Here is an 18,790-nt window from a genome sequence, read left to right on the forward strand (position 1 = left end):
GCCTGCAGAACAGACATTTAAATAAACGACGTAACACTTAATAGCTTGTGGGAGTGGTTTCACAGAATCCTTAAGAGGTATTATGAGTTAAGCATTGTTCAGATCCTCGATGCACAGAGAAAGAGAGACACTTACCCATTCGTGCGGCTGACATTTCCCAAGCATCTCCCCCGGGCCTGGCTCCGGGCTGGGCAGGCCTGGGAACGAGGCAGAAAGTTAGGAAGCCCAGGTTCTGTTCTCATGGAGCTTCCAGGACAGGGGAGAGACAGACCCATTCCCAGGTAACCTTGATGATGAGAAGTCCTTACTTTACTGGTATCGATCCTGGAGTCAGGGCGAGGTGATGGGGAGCAGGGCTTGAAGTAGAAGAAAAGGTCAGAAGAGCATGCTGGGGGACTGTCCAGAGCTCACACATGTTCTCCAGAAGAGGGGTCGCAGTGCAAGCCGCAGGAAACTCAGGGACTCTGAATGTCTTCTGCCCCAGATTGTCCTGCCTCCCCATCTGGAGCGTATTCGGGAGAAGCTGGCGGAGAATATCCATGAACTTTGGGCTCTGACTCGCATTGAGCAGGGCTGGACCTACGGCCCGGTGAGGGACTGCCTGCCGCGTCTGGCTAGGCTTGCTGGGGAGGGTGTGCATGGCTCATGGCTGGGGGAAGAGCCTTTAGGGCACGGGATGAGGGGGTATCCTTGGGGTTCCAGTAGCAGAACTGGGGGTGGGAAGTCAGGGGTCACAGTCTGGGAGTGTGGGGGGAGGGAAAGGGAACTGAGAACTTGACACCAGGGTCTCTCCAGGTTCGGGATGACAATAAGAGGCTGCACCCGTGTCTTGTGAACTTCCACAGCCTTCCAGAGCCTGAGAGGAATTACAACCTGCAGATGTCGGGGGAGACACTCAAGTGAGGGGGGTACCATGGAGCAGGGGCTGGGCCTGACTGTGGGTGGGGAGGAGGGCAAGGAGAGACAGAGAGTAAGACAGAGACTGAGAGAGAAGATGAGAGACAGAAAATGACAAAAGAGACAGACAGAGGGAGGCAGGGCTTGCGAGGCAGAAGCTGACATAGGGCAAGAAAGAGAGACAAAGGCAGAAAACAAGATGGTCCATAAGAGTGAGAGAGAGACAGATGCAGAAAGAGGCAGGCTGGAAAAAATGGACACAAAGAGACAGAAGCAGGGAAAGACAAGAGTTAGAGAGACAGAGACCAAGACACCCAGGAAGCCGGGGAAGAGATATGGCGAGAGCTGGGGACCTGAGACAGCGGCAACTGGGGCTGCAGGATAGGGACCGGGGGCCTGGGTGGGGTGACCCTGTATACCCGTCTCTTGCCCCAGGACTCTGCTGGCGCTGGGCTGCCACGTGGGCATGGCAGATGAGAAGGCAGAAGACAACCTGAAGAAGACAAAACTCCCCAAGACGTGAGTGTGGGTGGCTCAGGTCCCATCTGGGGACTAGAGTGGGTGGCTGGAGTGGTTAAGGGGTCTTGTGGGAAGGCTGGGGTCAGAGAAGGAAGGGCTGTGGGTTACGGTGAAAGTCATAGGGTCGGGGGTGAGGGTTCTGGAGTCAGTGGTGAGTGTCTTGGGAGGTTTCAGGGTTGCAGAGTTAGGAGTTCCAGAGGTGGAGCGGAAGCTGGTCAGGCCCCCCAGGGTCAGGCCCTGCCATGGAGGCAGGACAATGAGAGAGCAGAGGTTGTATCTCTAAGTTGGAGGCCAGGAATCACTGAAAGAGGTCAGAGGTTGTTAGAGTTGTAAATAAGGGGCCCTAAAATTATAGCTAAGAGGTACTGGTGATAGAGGCTAGGGTTCAGAGGTCAAGAACTCTCAAGGTAGAAGTTTGGAGCCATAGGGTCCTGGAGTCAAAGGGTAAGAAACGTCAAAGCTAGAGGTGAGAGATCAGAGCATTTCGGGGTCAGAGATGAGGCTCCCAGAATCAAGATAAAGGAGTCACAGAAGCCAGAAGTCAGTGAAATTGAAGTCCTTGCTAGGGTCATAGGATCTTGGGGTCAGAGGTCAGGTATCTCCAAGATTATTCAGGGAGCCATAGAATGCTGATATCAGAGACTAAAGGTCAGAAATTCCCAGACTCGTGCCCCTAGGACCCTGGGAACAGGGTCAGTTCAGAACCAGGGCTCCCACAGCACAGAGCCCCACCACACCCACAGGTATATGATGAGCAACGGGTACAAGCCGGCGCCGCTGGACCTGAGCCACGTGCGGCTGACGCCGGCACAAACTACCCTGGTGGACCGGCTGGCAGAGAATGGGCACAACGTGTGGGCCCGAGACCGTGTGGCCCAGGGCTGGAGCTATAGTGCTGTGCAGGACATCCCTGCACGCCGAAATCCTCGCCTCGTGCCCTACCGCCTGTTGGACGAGGCCACCAAGCGCAGCAACCGGGACAGCCTCTGCCAGGCTGTGCGCACCCTGCTGGGCTATGGCTACAACATTGAGCCACCTGACCAGGAGCCCAGTGAGTGCTGACTTCCAGCCCCCAACCCTGACCCCTGAACTCTGAGCCAGTCCATCCCTGGAGCTACAGCCACAATACTGAACCCTTCCCCCAACCCTGACTCTCACTCTGACCCTGACCCCGATCTTAATCACTGACCTTGACTTAACTCAAGCTCTGCCTGGACTATGACTACACTACTGAGCCACTGGACCAGGAGCCCAGTAAGCACTGACCCTGACCCCAGACTCCAATCCTTCACCCCCAGCTATGACCCCTAACCCTAACCCCTAACCTCTGGACTTTAGCTACAACATGGAGCCACCCAACCAAGGTCTCAGAGAGCCTTCAACCTCTACCCTTCCCTTGACCCCAAACCCATTACTGACCCCTAATACCAGCCTTGACCCCTAACCCTGGCTGTGGTCCCCAACCTTCAGTTCTTCACCCCTTGGTCCCAATCCCAATTCCTATCTCCTCCCTCACCTTTACTCTGACTTCCTCTCTTTGCTTCAGTTCTCAACCCTTGATTCTAAAGATAGACCTTCGTCTTGACCATGACTGACCCGACTTTCTCCTTCTATGTCTCTGTCAGTATCTCTTCTCTGGGAACTCTGACTGCTAAAGACAATAGGGGAGGAGTCTCACTCAGTAGGTCCCTTCTACCTTTCTCTGATTAGTCTAAGATTCCCCAATTCTTCTCTAACACCAAGAAATTCTCCCTCTTCCCCCAGCCTTACCTTCTCTGGTCTCTCCCACCAGCCTCTGTGCCTTTGGATCCACTCCTCACCCAGCCTCTTTCACTCTGCCTGGCCTCATTTGTAGGTCTGGTGGAGAGCCAATCCCGTTGGGATCGGGTGCGCATCTTCCGGGCAGAGAAATCCTATGCAGTGCAGAGCGGCCGCTGGTACTTCGAGTTTGAGGCAGTCACCACAGGAGAGATGCGAGTGGGCTGGGCAAGGCCCGAGCTGCGGCCTGATGTGGAGCTGGGCTCGGATGAGCTGGCCTATGTCTTCAATGGGCACCGTGTGGGTACTTCCCTGGGCTCCACTCTGCCAGGCCCTGTAGTCCCTCCTCCAGCTCATACACTCCAGTCCTGCCTCTATCTGTGCCCCACTCTGCCCACCCATCCCTGCATCTACCTTACCACTTGTCCGTCTGTCCGTCCATCCATCCATCCATCCATCCTTCCCTCTTTCTCTGTACATACAAATATCTATCCATCATCCATTTCTCTATCCAATCATCCATTAACCCACCCACAAATTCAACCACCTATCCATCCGTCTACTCACCTGTCCAGATAATCAAATCACTGAACCATCCACTTTTCTACCTATTTATTCATTTGCTAGTTCAACCACTCACCTATTTAATTTATCTATCATTTATCTGTCCATTTGTCTATTCAATAATTTAATGCATGCATCCATAAATCCATTTATTTTTCTACCCACCCATCCAGCCAGCCACTCATTTATTTGTCTGTCTGTACTTTCTTCCTTCCCTGCATCAACCCATGTAGACTCAGCTTTCATTTCATTCTTCCTTCCAGCCACACACCCTGCTTCCTATCCATCTCAATACCCATTTACCTGTTCCTGGTACACATGGGTCTGTATGGGGGACACTGGGAGGTTCCTTTTTCCTTTCCACACCTCCGCTTGCTGCTGCCCTCAACCCCTCACTACCACTTTGGTGGTCTGCATAGGCCCAGCCCCAGCCATGGACACAGTAGAGAACCCAAGAAGAAGAGAAGCAAGAGCATGAAAGCCTGTCCCTTATATTCCAGGAATCATGGATGTAAGGGTGGGGAAAGATGGAGGACACCTCAGGGTGACCCCTTTTCTGTCCCACATGCCCTGGACCTGACGCCTTGCATGTGTCTCTTTGCACATCTCCCCTTGCTTTCTTATGTCTTCACTTCTTTGTGTGTGTCTCTCATGCCACGTCTTCCCCTCGTCCCCTCACAGGGCCAGCGTTGGCACTTGGGCAGTGAACCATTTGGGCGGCCCTGGCAGTCGGGCGATGTCGTGGGCTGCATGATTGACCTCACAGAGAACACCATCATCTTCACCCTCAACGGTGAAGTCCTCATGTCTGATTCAGGCTCTGAAACAGCCTTCCGGGAAATTGAGATTGGCGATGGTGAGTGCTGGCTTCATGGCCCCTTTCTGGTTTTCTTCTATCTGACCTGACTCTACCCTGCCCCCTCCAGCTTCCCACTGTTCTATTCCTTCCTTCCACATTTCCCCTCCCCGTGGGCTCCTGCCCTACCCACCTATCTCACCCCTTCCCACCTGTGCCCTCCCACCAGGTTTCGTGCCCGTCTGCAGCTTGGGACCTGGCCAGGTGGGTCATCTGAACCTGGGCCAGGACGTGAGCTCCCTGCGGTTCTTTGCCATCTGTGGTCTCCAGGAAGGTTTTGAGCCATTTGCCATCAACATGCAGCGCCCGGTCACCACCTGGTTCAGCAAAAGCCTTCCCCAGTTTGAGGCCGTGCCCCCGGATCACCCTCACTATGAGGTGAGGACCGACACCACTCAATACCCTCTGATCTGCCTCCTGACCTCACTCTTCCCACAGTCGTTTCCCCTGAGTTTCTCTTCTCCTTTCACATTAGCCCACAACCTTGTATAAAGAGGTGTCAGAGTAATGGGCTCCCAGGGCTGCCTTGTAGGGTTCAGCCTTGCAAACCACAGCCTTTCAAGCTCCAGGTAGCTTGCCTATAAAATGGAGGAAGAAAGGAAAAAGAAGCTGGATTAAGTGACCCCAATGGAAATTTCCAGTCCTTTTAACTATCTGATCATAGAACAAGGTTTAAAGAAATATCAATCCTTGAGTACATTTTTGGCACCCTTCTTACGGTTATCTGTGTTTTTGTTCATTTATTTGTTTTTAGTAGCTCTTTATTAATCTGAGTATCCTAATTTTTAGACTCCAGTGTTGAACTCAGGGTCAGAAACTTACTATAAATATCCCCATTGACCAAAGTGATAGCCCTTATCTCAAACTGGGAAGAACTTGAACTCTGTGTGACTGAGGTTCAGCTTCAGAATCAGACTCACCTGGAGTTGGCCTTGTGCCTTGAGCCTATAACTGTCTCTTTCTGAGCCTCAGTTTTCCCATCCATGACGTGTTTCAGATCCCGCCTCACAGAATCTCCCTCTTTCTGAATCATTTGAGTAAGTTAGAGACATCACGCTTCTTTATCCCTAAATTTTTCATTATGCATTTCTTCAGAACAGGTATGCTCTTACAGAACTGCATGCAGTGTAGTTATAAAAATCAGGAAATTGATAAATACTACCACCTAATTCACAATCCATGCTCAAAATCTGTAAATTGTGGCAATAATGTTCCATTTTTATTATTCCGGCCTAGGATCCAATTGGGATTACATGTTGCATTTAGTTATGTTTTTAGCCTTAAAGTAGAATATTTCTGAGTCTTTCTTTGTCTTTCATGACATTGATGTTTTTGAAGTGTACAGGCCAGTTGCTTTGCAGAATGTCCCTCAGTTTGGGTTTGTCAGATGTTTCCTTGTGGTTAGGCAGGAATTCCGCAGCAGTGACGTTGTGTAGATCACGAGGCACCCGATGTCGCCGTATCTTATTGCTGATCATGTTAACTTTGTGTAGTTAAGGTGGAGTCTGTGATTTTTGCACCATAAAGTCACCCTCTCTTTGTAATTACTGAGTAATTTGTAGGGAGGCATTTTAAGACTAGATAAAAATGGAAGGGTTTTAAGCAGAGAAATTTCCAGTTCAGATTTGAGTTTTGGAAAGGATGCTATTGACAGTGGGTCGTATGTAGGAAGCGAGAATGGAGACAGATAGGTCAGAGAGGTGGGTGGGGCAAGGGAGGACAGTGTTCTCAACAAAGGACAGCAGTGAGAATGAATAAACTCGTACACACACAGCATGTAGACAGATCTCACATACCTTGTGTTAGGTGAAAGAGCCAGACACAAAAAAACTCATACGGTGGGGCCCCATTTGTAGAAAGTCCAAGAACAGGCAAAGCTAATCTGTGATGTGGTAAGTCAGGAGAGTGTTACTGTGTTTGTTACTGTGCACGGGAGGGAGAAGTCAGTAGGCTGTGGTCAAGGAGCAAAGCCCAAACAAGATTTACTCAGAAGGGGGAGAGAGAAAACATCTTGCACACAGTCTGGGGACAGGCAACTTTGTCATGAAGTTTTGGGGAGGATTCTTTGCCTTGTGAGGAGTACAGAGGTCATGTCAGCCGTGGGGCCTTGAGGAAGCCAACTTGGAAGGGGCATCAAAGAAAGGTAATCACTCCAATTGTTTGTGGAGTCTCAAGAAAAGTTTTTTTTGTTCTTTAGTAAATTATTTTTAAATTATAAGATTACAATGCCTTGATTATGCAAAATAGCAAAATGGAAATTAAATCAATGAACTAAAAGACAAACAAACTTGATTTTCTTAAATATCAGTCAGTACTTAAACCATCATTATAAGTATCTGATGTCCCAATCACATCTTATGTAGACAGGTATAACCATTTCAAACATTTCACTTGTATGTTTAATTTTCCATTTTCAACTTTTATGAACTGTAATATAATTTACTTCAAATCCTATTATACCGAGTGTTTATACTGCAACAGAAGCAAGTCTCACATGTGCAGCCCAGTGTGGGACTGGGACACAGGTTTTAGATTTTGTTTGCAGGCAAAAATTATACACTGCATTCAGTGCAGTAGAGTACATTATATTAACCATACCAGGGAGTTCAGTACATTTATTGCAGGATCGGTATTTCCTTACCTTTGAACTGAACCAGAAAACTTCTTCAAAAAGATTTTTTAAATTTATTTTTGGCGATAGAGGAAGAAAGGGAGAGAAACATTGATGTGTGAAACATAGACCGGTTACATGTGCCCTGACTGGGAATCAAACCCACAACCTTCCGGTTTGCAGCCCGGGGCTCAGCCCACCGGACCACACCACCCAGTGTGTGGATACTTTTGAGAGTCTGTACTTGGGGCTCACAGGACAGGCATGTGTTCCTCTACTAGGTTCTGCCCCTTATTTTTTTTTTAAAGATTTTACTTATTTATTTTTAGACAAAAGAGAAGGGAACGAGAAAGAGAGGGAGGGAAACATCAATGTGTGGTTGTCTCTCATGTGCCCCCCACTGGGGACCTGGCCCACAACCCAGGCATGTCAGCTAGGGCACTTCTGTCCCTTACTTAGGCCAGGTCAGTGCATTTCGCTCCTCAGAGCCCCTCATGGTCCCTGACAGGCACTGAGGCGGCTCTCCAGGGCTTGGATGTGCTCTGTTTCTCTTTCTGGGTGCTGGGCACACGGGTGTGTTCGCTCTGAAAACTCAACGTGCTATGTACTACGATGTGTGTGTTTTTCTGGGTTTTATGTTTTCACATATAAACGTAACAATTTTTTTTCTGGGGAACCTTTACAAAACTCTGATCCTTCTGGGCTGCTCTCCCCAGGAGGTCTCCCTGAGAGACCAGGATGGCAAGGCCTTTGTTCTGTTCACGTCTGTGTTCCAGCACCTGGAACAGGGCCTGATACACAGTGGGTGCTCAGTAAATATCTGTGCGATAGATGGATGGGTGGACGAGTGGACAAGTGGAAGGTAGGTGGACAAATGGATAAGTGCACCCACGGATGGATGGGTGGGTGGATGACTTGGTCTGAATAAGGCCTGTGCACAGGAAGGTTTTGAAAGTTCCCCAGGATCCCAGTGTCTGGCCAGTGCTGACACTGTACAAGGTGTGCAGACAAAGGTTGACACAGGGCCAACCACACCCATGGCCAATCCATGTGCCCCATGGAGAGTTCATCCACCTAGAGGAGAGGACGCCTTTGGCTTATTCTCACACAGGTGCTCTAAAGCCTAATGGTGACTCAGTGTGTAACCAGGTTTAGGACCAATGGCCCAGCCTGCCCATCAGGCTCAGTGCTTCCTGCCACCCCCACAGGTGGCCCGCGTGGATGGCACTGTGGACACGCCCCCCTGCCTGCGCCTGACCCACCGCACCTGGGGCTCCCAGAACAGTCTAGTGGAGATGATCTTTCTTCGGCTGAGCCTTCCAGTCCAGTTCCACCAGCACTTCCGTTGCACTGCAGGGGCCACCCCTCTGGCACCCCCCGGGCCACAGCCCCCTGCTGAGGACGAGGACCGGGCAGCAGAGCCTGACACGGACTACGAAAACCTACGCCGCTCAGCTGGACACTGGGGCGAGGCTGAGGGGGGCAAAGAGGGAACTGCCAAGGAGGGGGTGCCCGGGGGCACCCCCCAGGCTGGGGTAGAGGCCCAGCCTGTCAGGGCAGAAAATGAGAAGGATGCTACCACAGAGAAGAACAAGAAGAGAGGGTGAGTCAAGGTGGGGCCCGGGGTCTGTCCTGGGACCTCCAGTCGGGCAACCTCAACAACTTAAGAAACCCCGGTGCATCCCGAGGTGTCTCCATGTATGCTCAGGGAGTCAGATCCTGAGGGATCCTATTGTGTCTCAAATGAATGCCATTATTTTCCGAGGAAGTTCTAATTTCCCTGAGAATGTAAAATTGGGGTACCCCAATATATCTATGGAGAGCTTCACTGTCCTTGGGGTACCTTGTGGGCCTCAAGCATTTTACCTGAAGGGCTTCATGTCCATGGACAGTGAAGGGAGGACCTCAGTGCCTTGGCAGAGTTGACCACACCCCAAGGTATCCCAGTGAACACCAGTGGTCTTCTAACTTAGGGTCATTTCTGTGCCTCAGATGTACCCTCAAAAGGCATTAAACTTGAACTGAAAGGAAATCTGCTTTCCACTTACTATAGCAGTGGTTTTCAAATGGGATGTAGTTTTGTATCTTCTGGAGGTGTTTGGCAACAATGGGAGATTTTAGTTATCACAGTTTCAGGGGCGCTGCGGCTGGGGTCTCCAGGGATTCTACTTGCTTTCAGTGTACAAGACAGTCCCACATGTGAAGAGTTGTCCTTTCCCAAATTCCTTTAACACCCACATGAGAAATGCATATGAGAACTGCTGACCTAGGGGGACCACTGCACACCCCAAAGGGGACCTCTGGGCTTCCCAGAGGCACCTGTAAATTTGGTTCAACTGACATCCACAAGCACAGACTGCAGCACCTTTAGAAGAGGTTAGCCTGGCATAGTTGGGAATTGTATCCTTCTAGGGCGGGGGTCCCCAACCTCTGGGCTGAGGACTGGTACTGCTCCAGGCCTGTTAGGAACCAGGCCACACAGCAGGACGTGAGCTTGAATGTAATGCACTTGAATCATCCTGAAACCATCCCAAACCCCCAGCCCTAATCCGTGGAAAAACTGTCTTCCATGAAACCAGTCCCTGGTGCCAAAAAAGTTGGGGGCCTCTGTTCTAGAGGCAAGGCCTTGGGTATGAGATACAGGATGTAGCTAGGACAGATGTGGGGGGCGTGAATGTTGTGACTAGGGGACTGGAGGGCTGGACTTGAGAGCTGTTCTTACGCAGTCCCTCCTCCCCACTCCCAGGTTCTTGTTCAAGGCCAAGAAGGCTGCTATGATGACCCAGCCACCAGCCACCCCCTCTCTTCCCCGACTCCCTCGAGAGGTGGTGCCTGCCGATGATCGTGATGACCCTGAGATCATCCTCAACACCACCACGGTGCGGACCAGGGACCTTTGACTTCAGGAACCCCTCAGACTTCAGAATGTCATGCTGTGATCCCCAGTAACTGCCGATACCTGGGAACACCTAAATGTGTGCTGGAGACCTCAAAATACAGCCCACAATGATTTAATCCTTTAAACCCCTAGATTCACAGGGCCTAAAAGTTGCCGGGAATACAATGAAGCTATAATGCACACTATAGAACTCCCAGGGGTCCCAAAATCCAAGAGGTAAACCAATAGAGACTTGGGACCCTGATATTTGTATTCACCCATATACACTAAATACATCCAAATTTAAGTTGTAGTATATTCCTGGGAGTCAAAATTGGCTCCAATATAGTTTTGGGATTTCCCAAATCTGGAATGTTTTCTGAAACAAGAAGCCTAATGTTAGGATCATGGGTGATGTGGGTGCCACTTGGGTAAGTCATATCACTGCTCTGTGCCGTGTCTGTGGAAGTTCTACAGTTTTCTTATCTGTAAAATGAGGATAAAAATTGTATCCACCTGACGGTATTTGTAAGGAATAGGTAAGTTAATTTGTGAGCTAATTAGTAAGCTGTTTGTTAGCCATTATTTATGTGTAACTTTGTTGTAACCTGAGGAGAGACTCAAATTTGAAGGTATCACAAAATGGTCCCAGAGGATTCCTGAATTTAGAGATACATCAGTAGACACCGAAACAGAGGGACATGGACCCAGTGGGTCTCGAATCTAGTGGCTTCTTGTTAAACTCCCAGAAGACACTGAGACTCCAGAGAAACTCACTTAGAGACCTAGCGAAGCCCTGTGTCACCATCCTTCTGCACTGACCACTGTTCCCCCCCCCTTTGCCTCTCCAGTACTATTACTCTGTGAGGGTCTTCGCTGGCCAGGAGCCCAGCTGCGTGTGGGTAGGCTGGGTCACCCCCGACTACCATCAGCACGACATGAACTTTGACCTCAGCAAGGTCCGGGCTGTGACAGTGACCATGGGGGATGAACAAGGCAACGTTCACAGCAGGTGCTGGGGGAGAGGGAGGGACAGTGGGAGGGGGGAGGTCAGCTCTGGGCACCTGGCGCAGAAGCTTCCCTCCTACTCTTCCTCCTGTCTTCCTGTTTATTTCTCTCCAATGGCTCCTGCTCTGCTTTTTCCTCCTCTCCTTTTTCCATTTTTTTTTTCTGTTTACTCCTTTCTCATCTCACCCTCCTCTGTCTACACTACCTCCTTTCTCTGTTTTCTCCTCTTTGCTCCCCTTTTTTCTCCTCCTTCCAGAACACCCCACCAGCTTCTAAGAATTCTAGCCCCAAGGGGCTCAGGGTTGGGGTGAGGGTTTTCAGTGCTCCGGTCTGCAGGTGGAGGTGGTTTGGGGATGAGCCCTGAGGTCATGGTATTCTAGGAGCTCAGGGAAGGGAATATCCAGGGGCCACAGCACCTTGGCTGAGGACCCGTGCTCTGACTCCACATTGTCTCCTCCAGCCTCAAGTGCAGCAACTGCTACATGGTGTGGGGCGGGGACTTCGTGAGCTCCGGGCAGCAGGGTCGGATCAGCCACACGGACCTTGTCATTGGCTGTCTGGTGGACTTGGCCACTGGCCTAATGACCTTTACAGCCAATGGCAAAGAAAGCAACACCTTTTTCCAGGTGAGTCCAGATCTCTACAACTTAGCAATAGCATCTTCATGTCCCAGCATCCTGGAACAACCCTCCAAGAGACCCCTGGAGGCCAGACCTTAGAAAGACAGGACAAAAACAGTACCTAGTCCTCAACACAGGCCAGAGCTGGGAGGCTCCTGGGAGACCGCCTAATTGAACCACTCATTGAGATGAGGCCCAGAAATGAGGAGACAGAGCATATTCTTGACCTTAGACAGAGGTCCACATTCTCTGTTAGGCTGGCTGCCACCAGTCACCACCTTTTCACCAATCAGGTGGGCCAGACTTCTAAGATGGGCTTTTCCTTTTCAACATTTTATCATGAAAAATTTTAAGTATACAGCAAAATTGAAGGAATTGTACAGTGAATACCCATATACCTACTACCAAGACTTTACCATCCGTGTTTTACTACAGTGGCTTTATCACGTTTTTATTCACCTATCCATCCACCAATCCATCTAAGTTGGATTTACAAAACTTAATTTAAATGGAGAACTTCAAAAATACACAGAACTAGAATAGCATAATAAACCTCCATGTCCCCGTTACACAGCTTCAGCTATTAGCCATTCACCACCAGTCTTCCTTCATCCGTACCCCCCATGCCCACCTCCACTGCCACGCCCACTGGGTGACTGTGAAAGAGACCCCAGACATCACCAGGCTTCCTCTCTTTTCCGGATATATCTCTAAAAGATAGGACAACATCATCACCTTTAAAAAATCCTAATAATTCCTAAATATCATTAAATACCTCTGGTCCATGTTCAAATTCCTCTGGTTGTCTCAAAGACATCTCTTTTTTTTACCATTTGTTTATTTGAATGGAAATTTAAATAAGGTCATATGTTTTCATTGGTTGCTGTGTCCCTTGAATTTCTTCTATATGTAGATTTCCTCTCTCTCTCTGTCTCCCTCCCTCCCTCTCTCCCTCTCTTCTTTGAATTGTATTTGTTGAAGAAATGAGGCTGTCTGTCCTATAGAGAGCTTTGCTCCACAAAGTGTGGTCCCTGGGCCAGCAGGGTCTGCATCACCTGAGAGTCTGTTAGAAATACAGAATCTCTACAAAAAGATGGTCAAGATCACTAATCATCAGGGCAATGCAAATTAAAACCACAATGAGATATCATCTCATACCTGTCAGAATGACTATGTCAACATAGCCGACTAGTGTTGCCGAGGATGTGGAGCAAAGGGAAGCCTCATGCACTGCTGGTGGGAATGCAGACAGGTGCAGCCACTGTGGAAAACAGTATGGGTGTTCCTTAAAAAAATTAAAGATACAACTACCATGTGACCCAGCAATCCTACTTTGGGGTATTTATCTGAAGAGACACAAAACACTAATTTGAAAAGGCACATGGACCCCTATGTTTACTGCAGCATTATTTATAATAGCCAAGATATGGAAGCAACCTAAGTGCCTACTGATAGACCAGTGGATAAAGATATGTTCTGTATGCACAACAGAGTATTACTCAGCCATAAAAAGAATGTAATCTTACCATTTGTGACAACATGGATGGAGCTGCAGGGTATTATGCTACAGAGAAAGACAAGTACCATATGACTTCACTTATATGTGGAATCTAAAAACCAAAATAAATGAACAAACAAAACAGAAATAAACTCATAGATACAGAGAGAAAATTAATGGTTGCCAGATGGGAGAGGGGTTGGAAGATGAATGAAAATGGTGAAGGGATTAAGAAGTATGAATTGCCATTTGTAAAAACAGGCACAGTGATGTAACCTACAGCATAGGGAATGTAGTCAATAATATTGTGATAACTATGTGTGGTGTCAGGTGGGTACCAGGCTTAACAGGATGATCATTTTGTAAGGTATATCACTGTGTTGTACACCTGAAAATAGTATAATATTATATGTCAACAGTAATAGGAAAAAATTTTAAAGAACAATGCAGAGTCTCAGGCCTCTCCCAAGACCCACTGATCAGAATGTGCATTTTAACAAAGCCCAGGGGGTTCTTTGTGCATGCTGCCATCAGAACAGCTTAGGCCCAGCTCCCCACTGTCAGGATCTGGCTGACACATCCCTGCAGCATCATTTGAGCATTTACCTCTGTCCATGTATTTCCTGTCAGCTGGGAGATGGGTGCAGAGGTGCAATTAGAGTCGGATTTGGTTTTGGCAAGATTGTTTCCCAGATGGTGGTGTTTGTGGCGATTCTACTGTGAAGATCAGGAGGTCTGGGGAAAGGGGCAGGCGAGGATGCTTTCTGGATTTTGGAGAGTGAATATCCTTGGGAGAGAAATGGAAATGGCGGTCATGGTCGGGGACAGGACAACCCAGATGACAGGTTATCCCAGCGGAGCTGGGGGAGGTTGTCCAGGCTGGATCAGAGGCAGTGCAGCCCAAGGAAGACTTCAGGGCCATTGTGGAGCCTACAGCGCCCTCTTCCTCACCCTGCCCTGCTCTTCCTTGCCAGGTGGAACCCAACACAAAGCTCTTTCCTGCTGTCTTTGTCCTGCCCACCCACCAGAACGTCATCCAGTTTGAGCTGGGGAAGCAGAAGGTCAGAGTGCAGTGATGGGACAAGCCAGGGTGGGGGGTGTGGGAAGCCAGGCTGGAGAGTAGCCGAAGGGAAGTGGGCAATCCAGGAGTTTCCCTGGAAGCAGGGTGGCAGGACAGAGGGCTGGGAGTCCTGACCTGTGCACCATGCCCCCAGAACATCATGCCGCTGTCAGCCGCCATGTTCCTGAGCGAGCGCAAGAACCCGGCCCCGCAGTGCCCACCGCGGCTCGAGGTGCAGATGCTGATGCCTATCTCGTGGAGCCGCATGCCCAACCACTTCCTGCAGGTGGAGACGCAGCGAGCTGGCGAGCGACTAGGCTGGGCCGTGCAGTGCCAGGAGCCGCTGACCATGATGGCTCTGCACATCCCTGAGGAGAACCGGTCAGGGCCAGCCCCTCTGCACCATGAGGGAGGGGGGAATGTGAGGGTATTGCAGGCAAACCGCCTGGGTGTGGGTCCAACTCTGTGCCCCCACCACTACCCTAGGACTCCAGCATCACTCCAGAAGGCCCCAGACCTACCTTACTGTCCTCAGACAACACCCTAAGGGGCCTTAGATCCATCCATCTCAGGAAACTCCAGACCCACCTCAGGGGATCCTAGGCCCTTTTCAGTGGACCACACACCCACCTTATGGGACTCCAAACCCATCTTAGGGAGCCCAGGCCCACATCAAAGAGCCCACACAACACCCCAGGGGCCTCAAGTATAGTTTGGAGGATCTGGGCATTACTTAGAGAGGTGTGGATCACACCCAAGGTGTCTCAGTCACACCCAGGAGGACTTCAGATGTATTCCATGGAGCTCTTCAAACCCACTCCAGGGGACCCAGACACATCTGGTGGACATTGTGTTCACATGAATGGCAAGAGTGCTTTAAGGACTCTGAACATGGTCAGGAATCCCAGACTCACCCCACAAGGCTGCCAACATACTTCATCTTTCCTTTATTCATTTGTTTGACAAATAACTTTGAGCTCCTCCTATGTGACTGGTGGCGTTCCAGGCTCGAGACACTCAGCCCTTGTGAACAAACATTCTAGTAATGCTTATGTGTAACTCAGTGGGCTCGCACCCATCCTGAGGGGCCAGACACACCCATTTATTCAGTCAACAAATATTTATGGAACACTTACATGTGCTAGGTCCTTTTAGGTACTGGAAATACAGAAAGAAAACAAAACAAAACAAAACCCAAAACAGGCAGAAATGTCCTTCCCTGGTGGTATTTACATTGGAGTAGTGCTTGGACATAGTCAGGGTATTCAGACGTGCCAGAGCCAGGGGTTCAGGCCTAACCCAGGATCCCAGATACATTCAGGGTCACCAGATCTTCTCCATGGAGTCACAGATACCTCAGAGTGCCAGACACTCCCAGTGGGCCCTCAGACCCTTTAGGGACTTCTGGAATCACTGAGACACTCCTCAAACCAGCTGCATAAAACTCACAGAACCTTGACCCAGTGCATCACTGGGATTCTCTCCTGGGGTCACCAAAACTCACTTACGCACCTCTCTGCCTCTCCGTGGTCCCTGTCTCTGTCTCCCATCTCATCTGCCTGCTCTGACCCTGTCTGTGGCTCATCTCCGCCGCAGGTGCATGGACATCCTGGAGCTGTCCGAGCGCCTGGAACTGCAGCGCTTCCACTCCCACACCCTTCGCCTCTACCGCGCAGTGTGCGCCTTGGGCAACAACCGCGTGGCGCATGCTCTGTGCAGTCACATGGACCAGGCGCAGCTGCTGCACGCTTTGGAGGACGCGCACCTCCCTGGACCTCTGCGTGCTGGGTACTATGATCTCCTCATCAGCATCCACCTGGAGAGTGCCTGCCGCAGCCGCCGCTCCATGCTCTCTGAGTACATCGTGCCCCTCACGCCAGAGACCCGTACCATCACCCTCTTCCCACCTGGAAAAAGCAAGGATAATGGTCCCCGCCGCCATGGCCTGCCTGGCGTCGGCATCACCACCTCGCTGCGGCCTCCACACCATTTCTCACCCCCCTGTTTCGTGGCTGCCCTGCCCACTGCTGGGATGGCAGAAGCCCCAGCCCGCCTCAGCCCCAGCATCCCTCTGGAGGCGCTACGGGACAAAGCACTGAGAATGCTGGGGGAGGCAGTGCGAGATGGGGGGCAGCACGCACGCGACCCTGTTGGTGGTTCGGTGGAGTTCCAGTTTGTCCCTGTGCTCAAGCTTGTGTCCACCCTGCTGGTAATGGCTTCCTCCTGCTTCCCTCTGTCCCACTCGTCCACAGCCCAAATAATTTGTGTGTATGCACATCAACTACCCTTCCATTTACGAAACCAACCACCCATTCCTCTCTCCATGTGTACATCCTCCACCTTTCAATTTATCCTTCCCTCTTCTACTCGTCCTTCATTAACTTTTCCTTCCATTCATGCATCTAATTCATATGTGTTATAATCTCTTCTTCTCTCCATCCAGCCATCCAACAAACCATCATTCACCCATCCATCCATTTATTCTTCCATTCTCCAACCACATATTCATCCAACTTTCAATTTAGTATTCCATTCAGACTTTCACTCACTCATGCATCAGTTCATCCACCATTCCATCTATTCATCTATCTTCTACCCATTTACTTATTAATCCATCTTTCCTTTCATACATCCAATTATCATTCTATTTCCACCTGTGCACCCATACATCCACATATACATCCAGTCACCACCCACAGATCCATCCACTCTTCACCTTCCACCTACCTGTTCATCCATGCATACATCTCTCTATCCATATTCATTTTCCACTCATCCACCTACCTACGAATCCATCCAACCACCTCCACCCATTCATCCACTCACCCATCCACCCAGTCTCCATCTTCTATTCATGCTCTGTTTCATTCACTTAACCATCTAATGATTCATCCATATACCTACCTACAAATCCATCCAACTTTTCATACAGAAATTTATCCATTAATCTCATGCCACCACATGACTATCTACCCATTTGTCTATTTACCCTTCCACTCATTTACTTGCTCATGTATCTATCAAACCATCCATTCACCTACCCACGTATCTATACATCATTTGTCCTCTGTCATCCATCCACTCACCATCTCTTCCTCCACCTTTACCTTTGCCTCTACATTCCTTATCCACTCATCCATTTTTCTCCTCTGCAAGCCCTTACTATTCCATCTACTAATTCAGCCACCCAGTTCTCTCTCCATTCATCCATGTCTCTCTTTTTCAATTCTTCTTTCCTTTTATCTATTCAGTCTTCTTCTATCTGTTAGCATCTCCATTATGTTGACTGAGAACTGGAATATGCTGGAAGCTATAATGGCCTCCATCAGGTACAGGGTGTGTCCTGTTCCAGAGGCACATGTGCTCAAGCTTGGGAGACTAGACACTTATAAAGAGAGAGATGCTCATGTTTGGCTATAATGGTCTGGACCATGTGGGTGGGACATGGGATAGGGATCTGGGGGATTCTTAAGGAGGATGAATGGCAGGGCAGAGGAATTCCATTCCTGCTTGTAGGAGGAACCATAGAGCCAATGCAGGAATGAGTCTGCCATGTTCAGGAGCAGTAGGTCTGGGAAGTAATGCTGGGAGTTGATTATGGAGGCTCTGTATGCCACAGAGAAAGACTCAAGATTTGTCCTGTAGGTGATGGGTGTCTTCCGAGATGAGGATGTGAAACAGATATTGAAGATGATTGAGCCTGAGGTATTCACTGAGGAAGAAGAGGAAGATGAGGAGGAGAAAGAGGAGGATGAAGAAGAAGATGAGGAAGAGAAGGAGGAAGATGAGGAGGAAGAGGCACAGGAGAAGGAAGATGAAGAAAAAGAGGAAGAAGAAGAGGAGACAGCAGAAGGGGAAAAAGAAGAAGGCTTGGAAGAGGGGCTTCTCCAGATGAAGTTGCCGGAGTCTGTGAAATTACAGGTGGGCTGGTTTTCTCGTTTCCAAACCTCTGTTCATCTGGTGTGGGAGACACAGCGATGAGGCATGAGTCTGGATTTGTCCTGAAGGAGTGGGGAGCTATGGAAGTGCATAAAGGAGTGGAGTGCTGCTAGCTTGGAAGGATCTCTCTGGTTTCCAAATGGGAAATGAATTGGAGAAGTAAGACCATGGAGAAGTCTGGCCTAAGGATCTAGGCAGGAGATGATGGTAGCTGGACAAGGTCAGAACCACTGAGAAGGGGGGGAAAGCAAGAAAAGTCTCATGGAGGTCTTGATGGTCTTACCACCATCCCTCCTACTGCATGGTTGTTCTCCCACAGATGTGCCACCTACTGGAGTATTTCTGTGACCAAGAGCTGCAGCACCGTGTGGAGTCCTTGGTAGCCTTTGCAGAGCGCTATGTGGACAGGCTTCAGGCCAACCAGCGGGACCGCTACAGCCTTCTCATGAAAGCCTTCACCATGTCTGCAGCTGAGACTGCCCGACGTACTAGAGAGTTCCGCTCTCCACCCCAGGAGCAGGTCCTCTGACCCCTAACCCTGGTTGGCCTTACTGTCTAAACCTCAAACTCAGCCTCTCCCCC

At 49.7% G+C, this 18,790-nt stretch overlaps 1 protein-coding gene across 4 annotated transcripts in view; it reads left to right on the forward strand.

The window, feature by feature from the left end:
- The window catches only part of RYR1 (ryanodine receptor 1), a 114,978-nt gene that overhangs the window by 22,941 nt on the left and 73,247 nt on the right, over positions 1-18,790 (forward strand). For all 4 annotated transcript variants that reach the window (XM_036013113.1, XM_036013114.1, XM_028529421.2 and 1 more), the window contains 16 exons: positions 485-589; positions 796-899; positions 1,333-1,416; positions 2,160-2,467; positions 3,272-3,474; positions 4,420-4,594; positions 4,764-4,972; positions 8,414-8,808; positions 9,952-10,084; positions 10,935-11,095; positions 11,552-11,717; positions 14,184-14,270; positions 14,424-14,650; positions 15,866-16,478; positions 17,915-18,190; positions 18,528-18,728. In XM_036013113.1, the coding sequence (XP_035869006.1) occupies positions 485-589; positions 796-899; positions 1,333-1,416; positions 2,160-2,467; positions 3,272-3,474; positions 4,420-4,594; positions 4,764-4,972; positions 8,414-8,808; positions 9,952-10,084; positions 10,935-11,095; positions 11,552-11,717; positions 14,184-14,270; positions 14,424-14,650; positions 15,866-16,478; positions 17,915-18,190; positions 18,528-18,728 (3,447 nt within the window). The remainder of the gene's footprint in view (positions 1-484; positions 590-795; positions 900-1,332; positions 1,417-2,159; positions 2,468-3,271; positions 3,475-4,419; positions 4,595-4,763; positions 4,973-8,413; positions 8,809-9,951; positions 10,085-10,934; positions 11,096-11,551; positions 11,718-14,183; positions 14,271-14,423; positions 14,651-15,865; positions 16,479-17,914; positions 18,191-18,527; positions 18,729-18,790) is intronic.

Source organism: Phyllostomus discolor, chromosome 12, assembly GCF_004126475.2.
Source record: "Phyllostomus discolor isolate MPI-MPIP mPhyDis1 chromosome 12, mPhyDis1.pri.v3, whole genome shotgun sequence".
Classification (NCBI taxonomy): Eukaryota; Metazoa; Chordata; class Mammalia; order Chiroptera; family Phyllostomidae; genus Phyllostomus; species Phyllostomus discolor.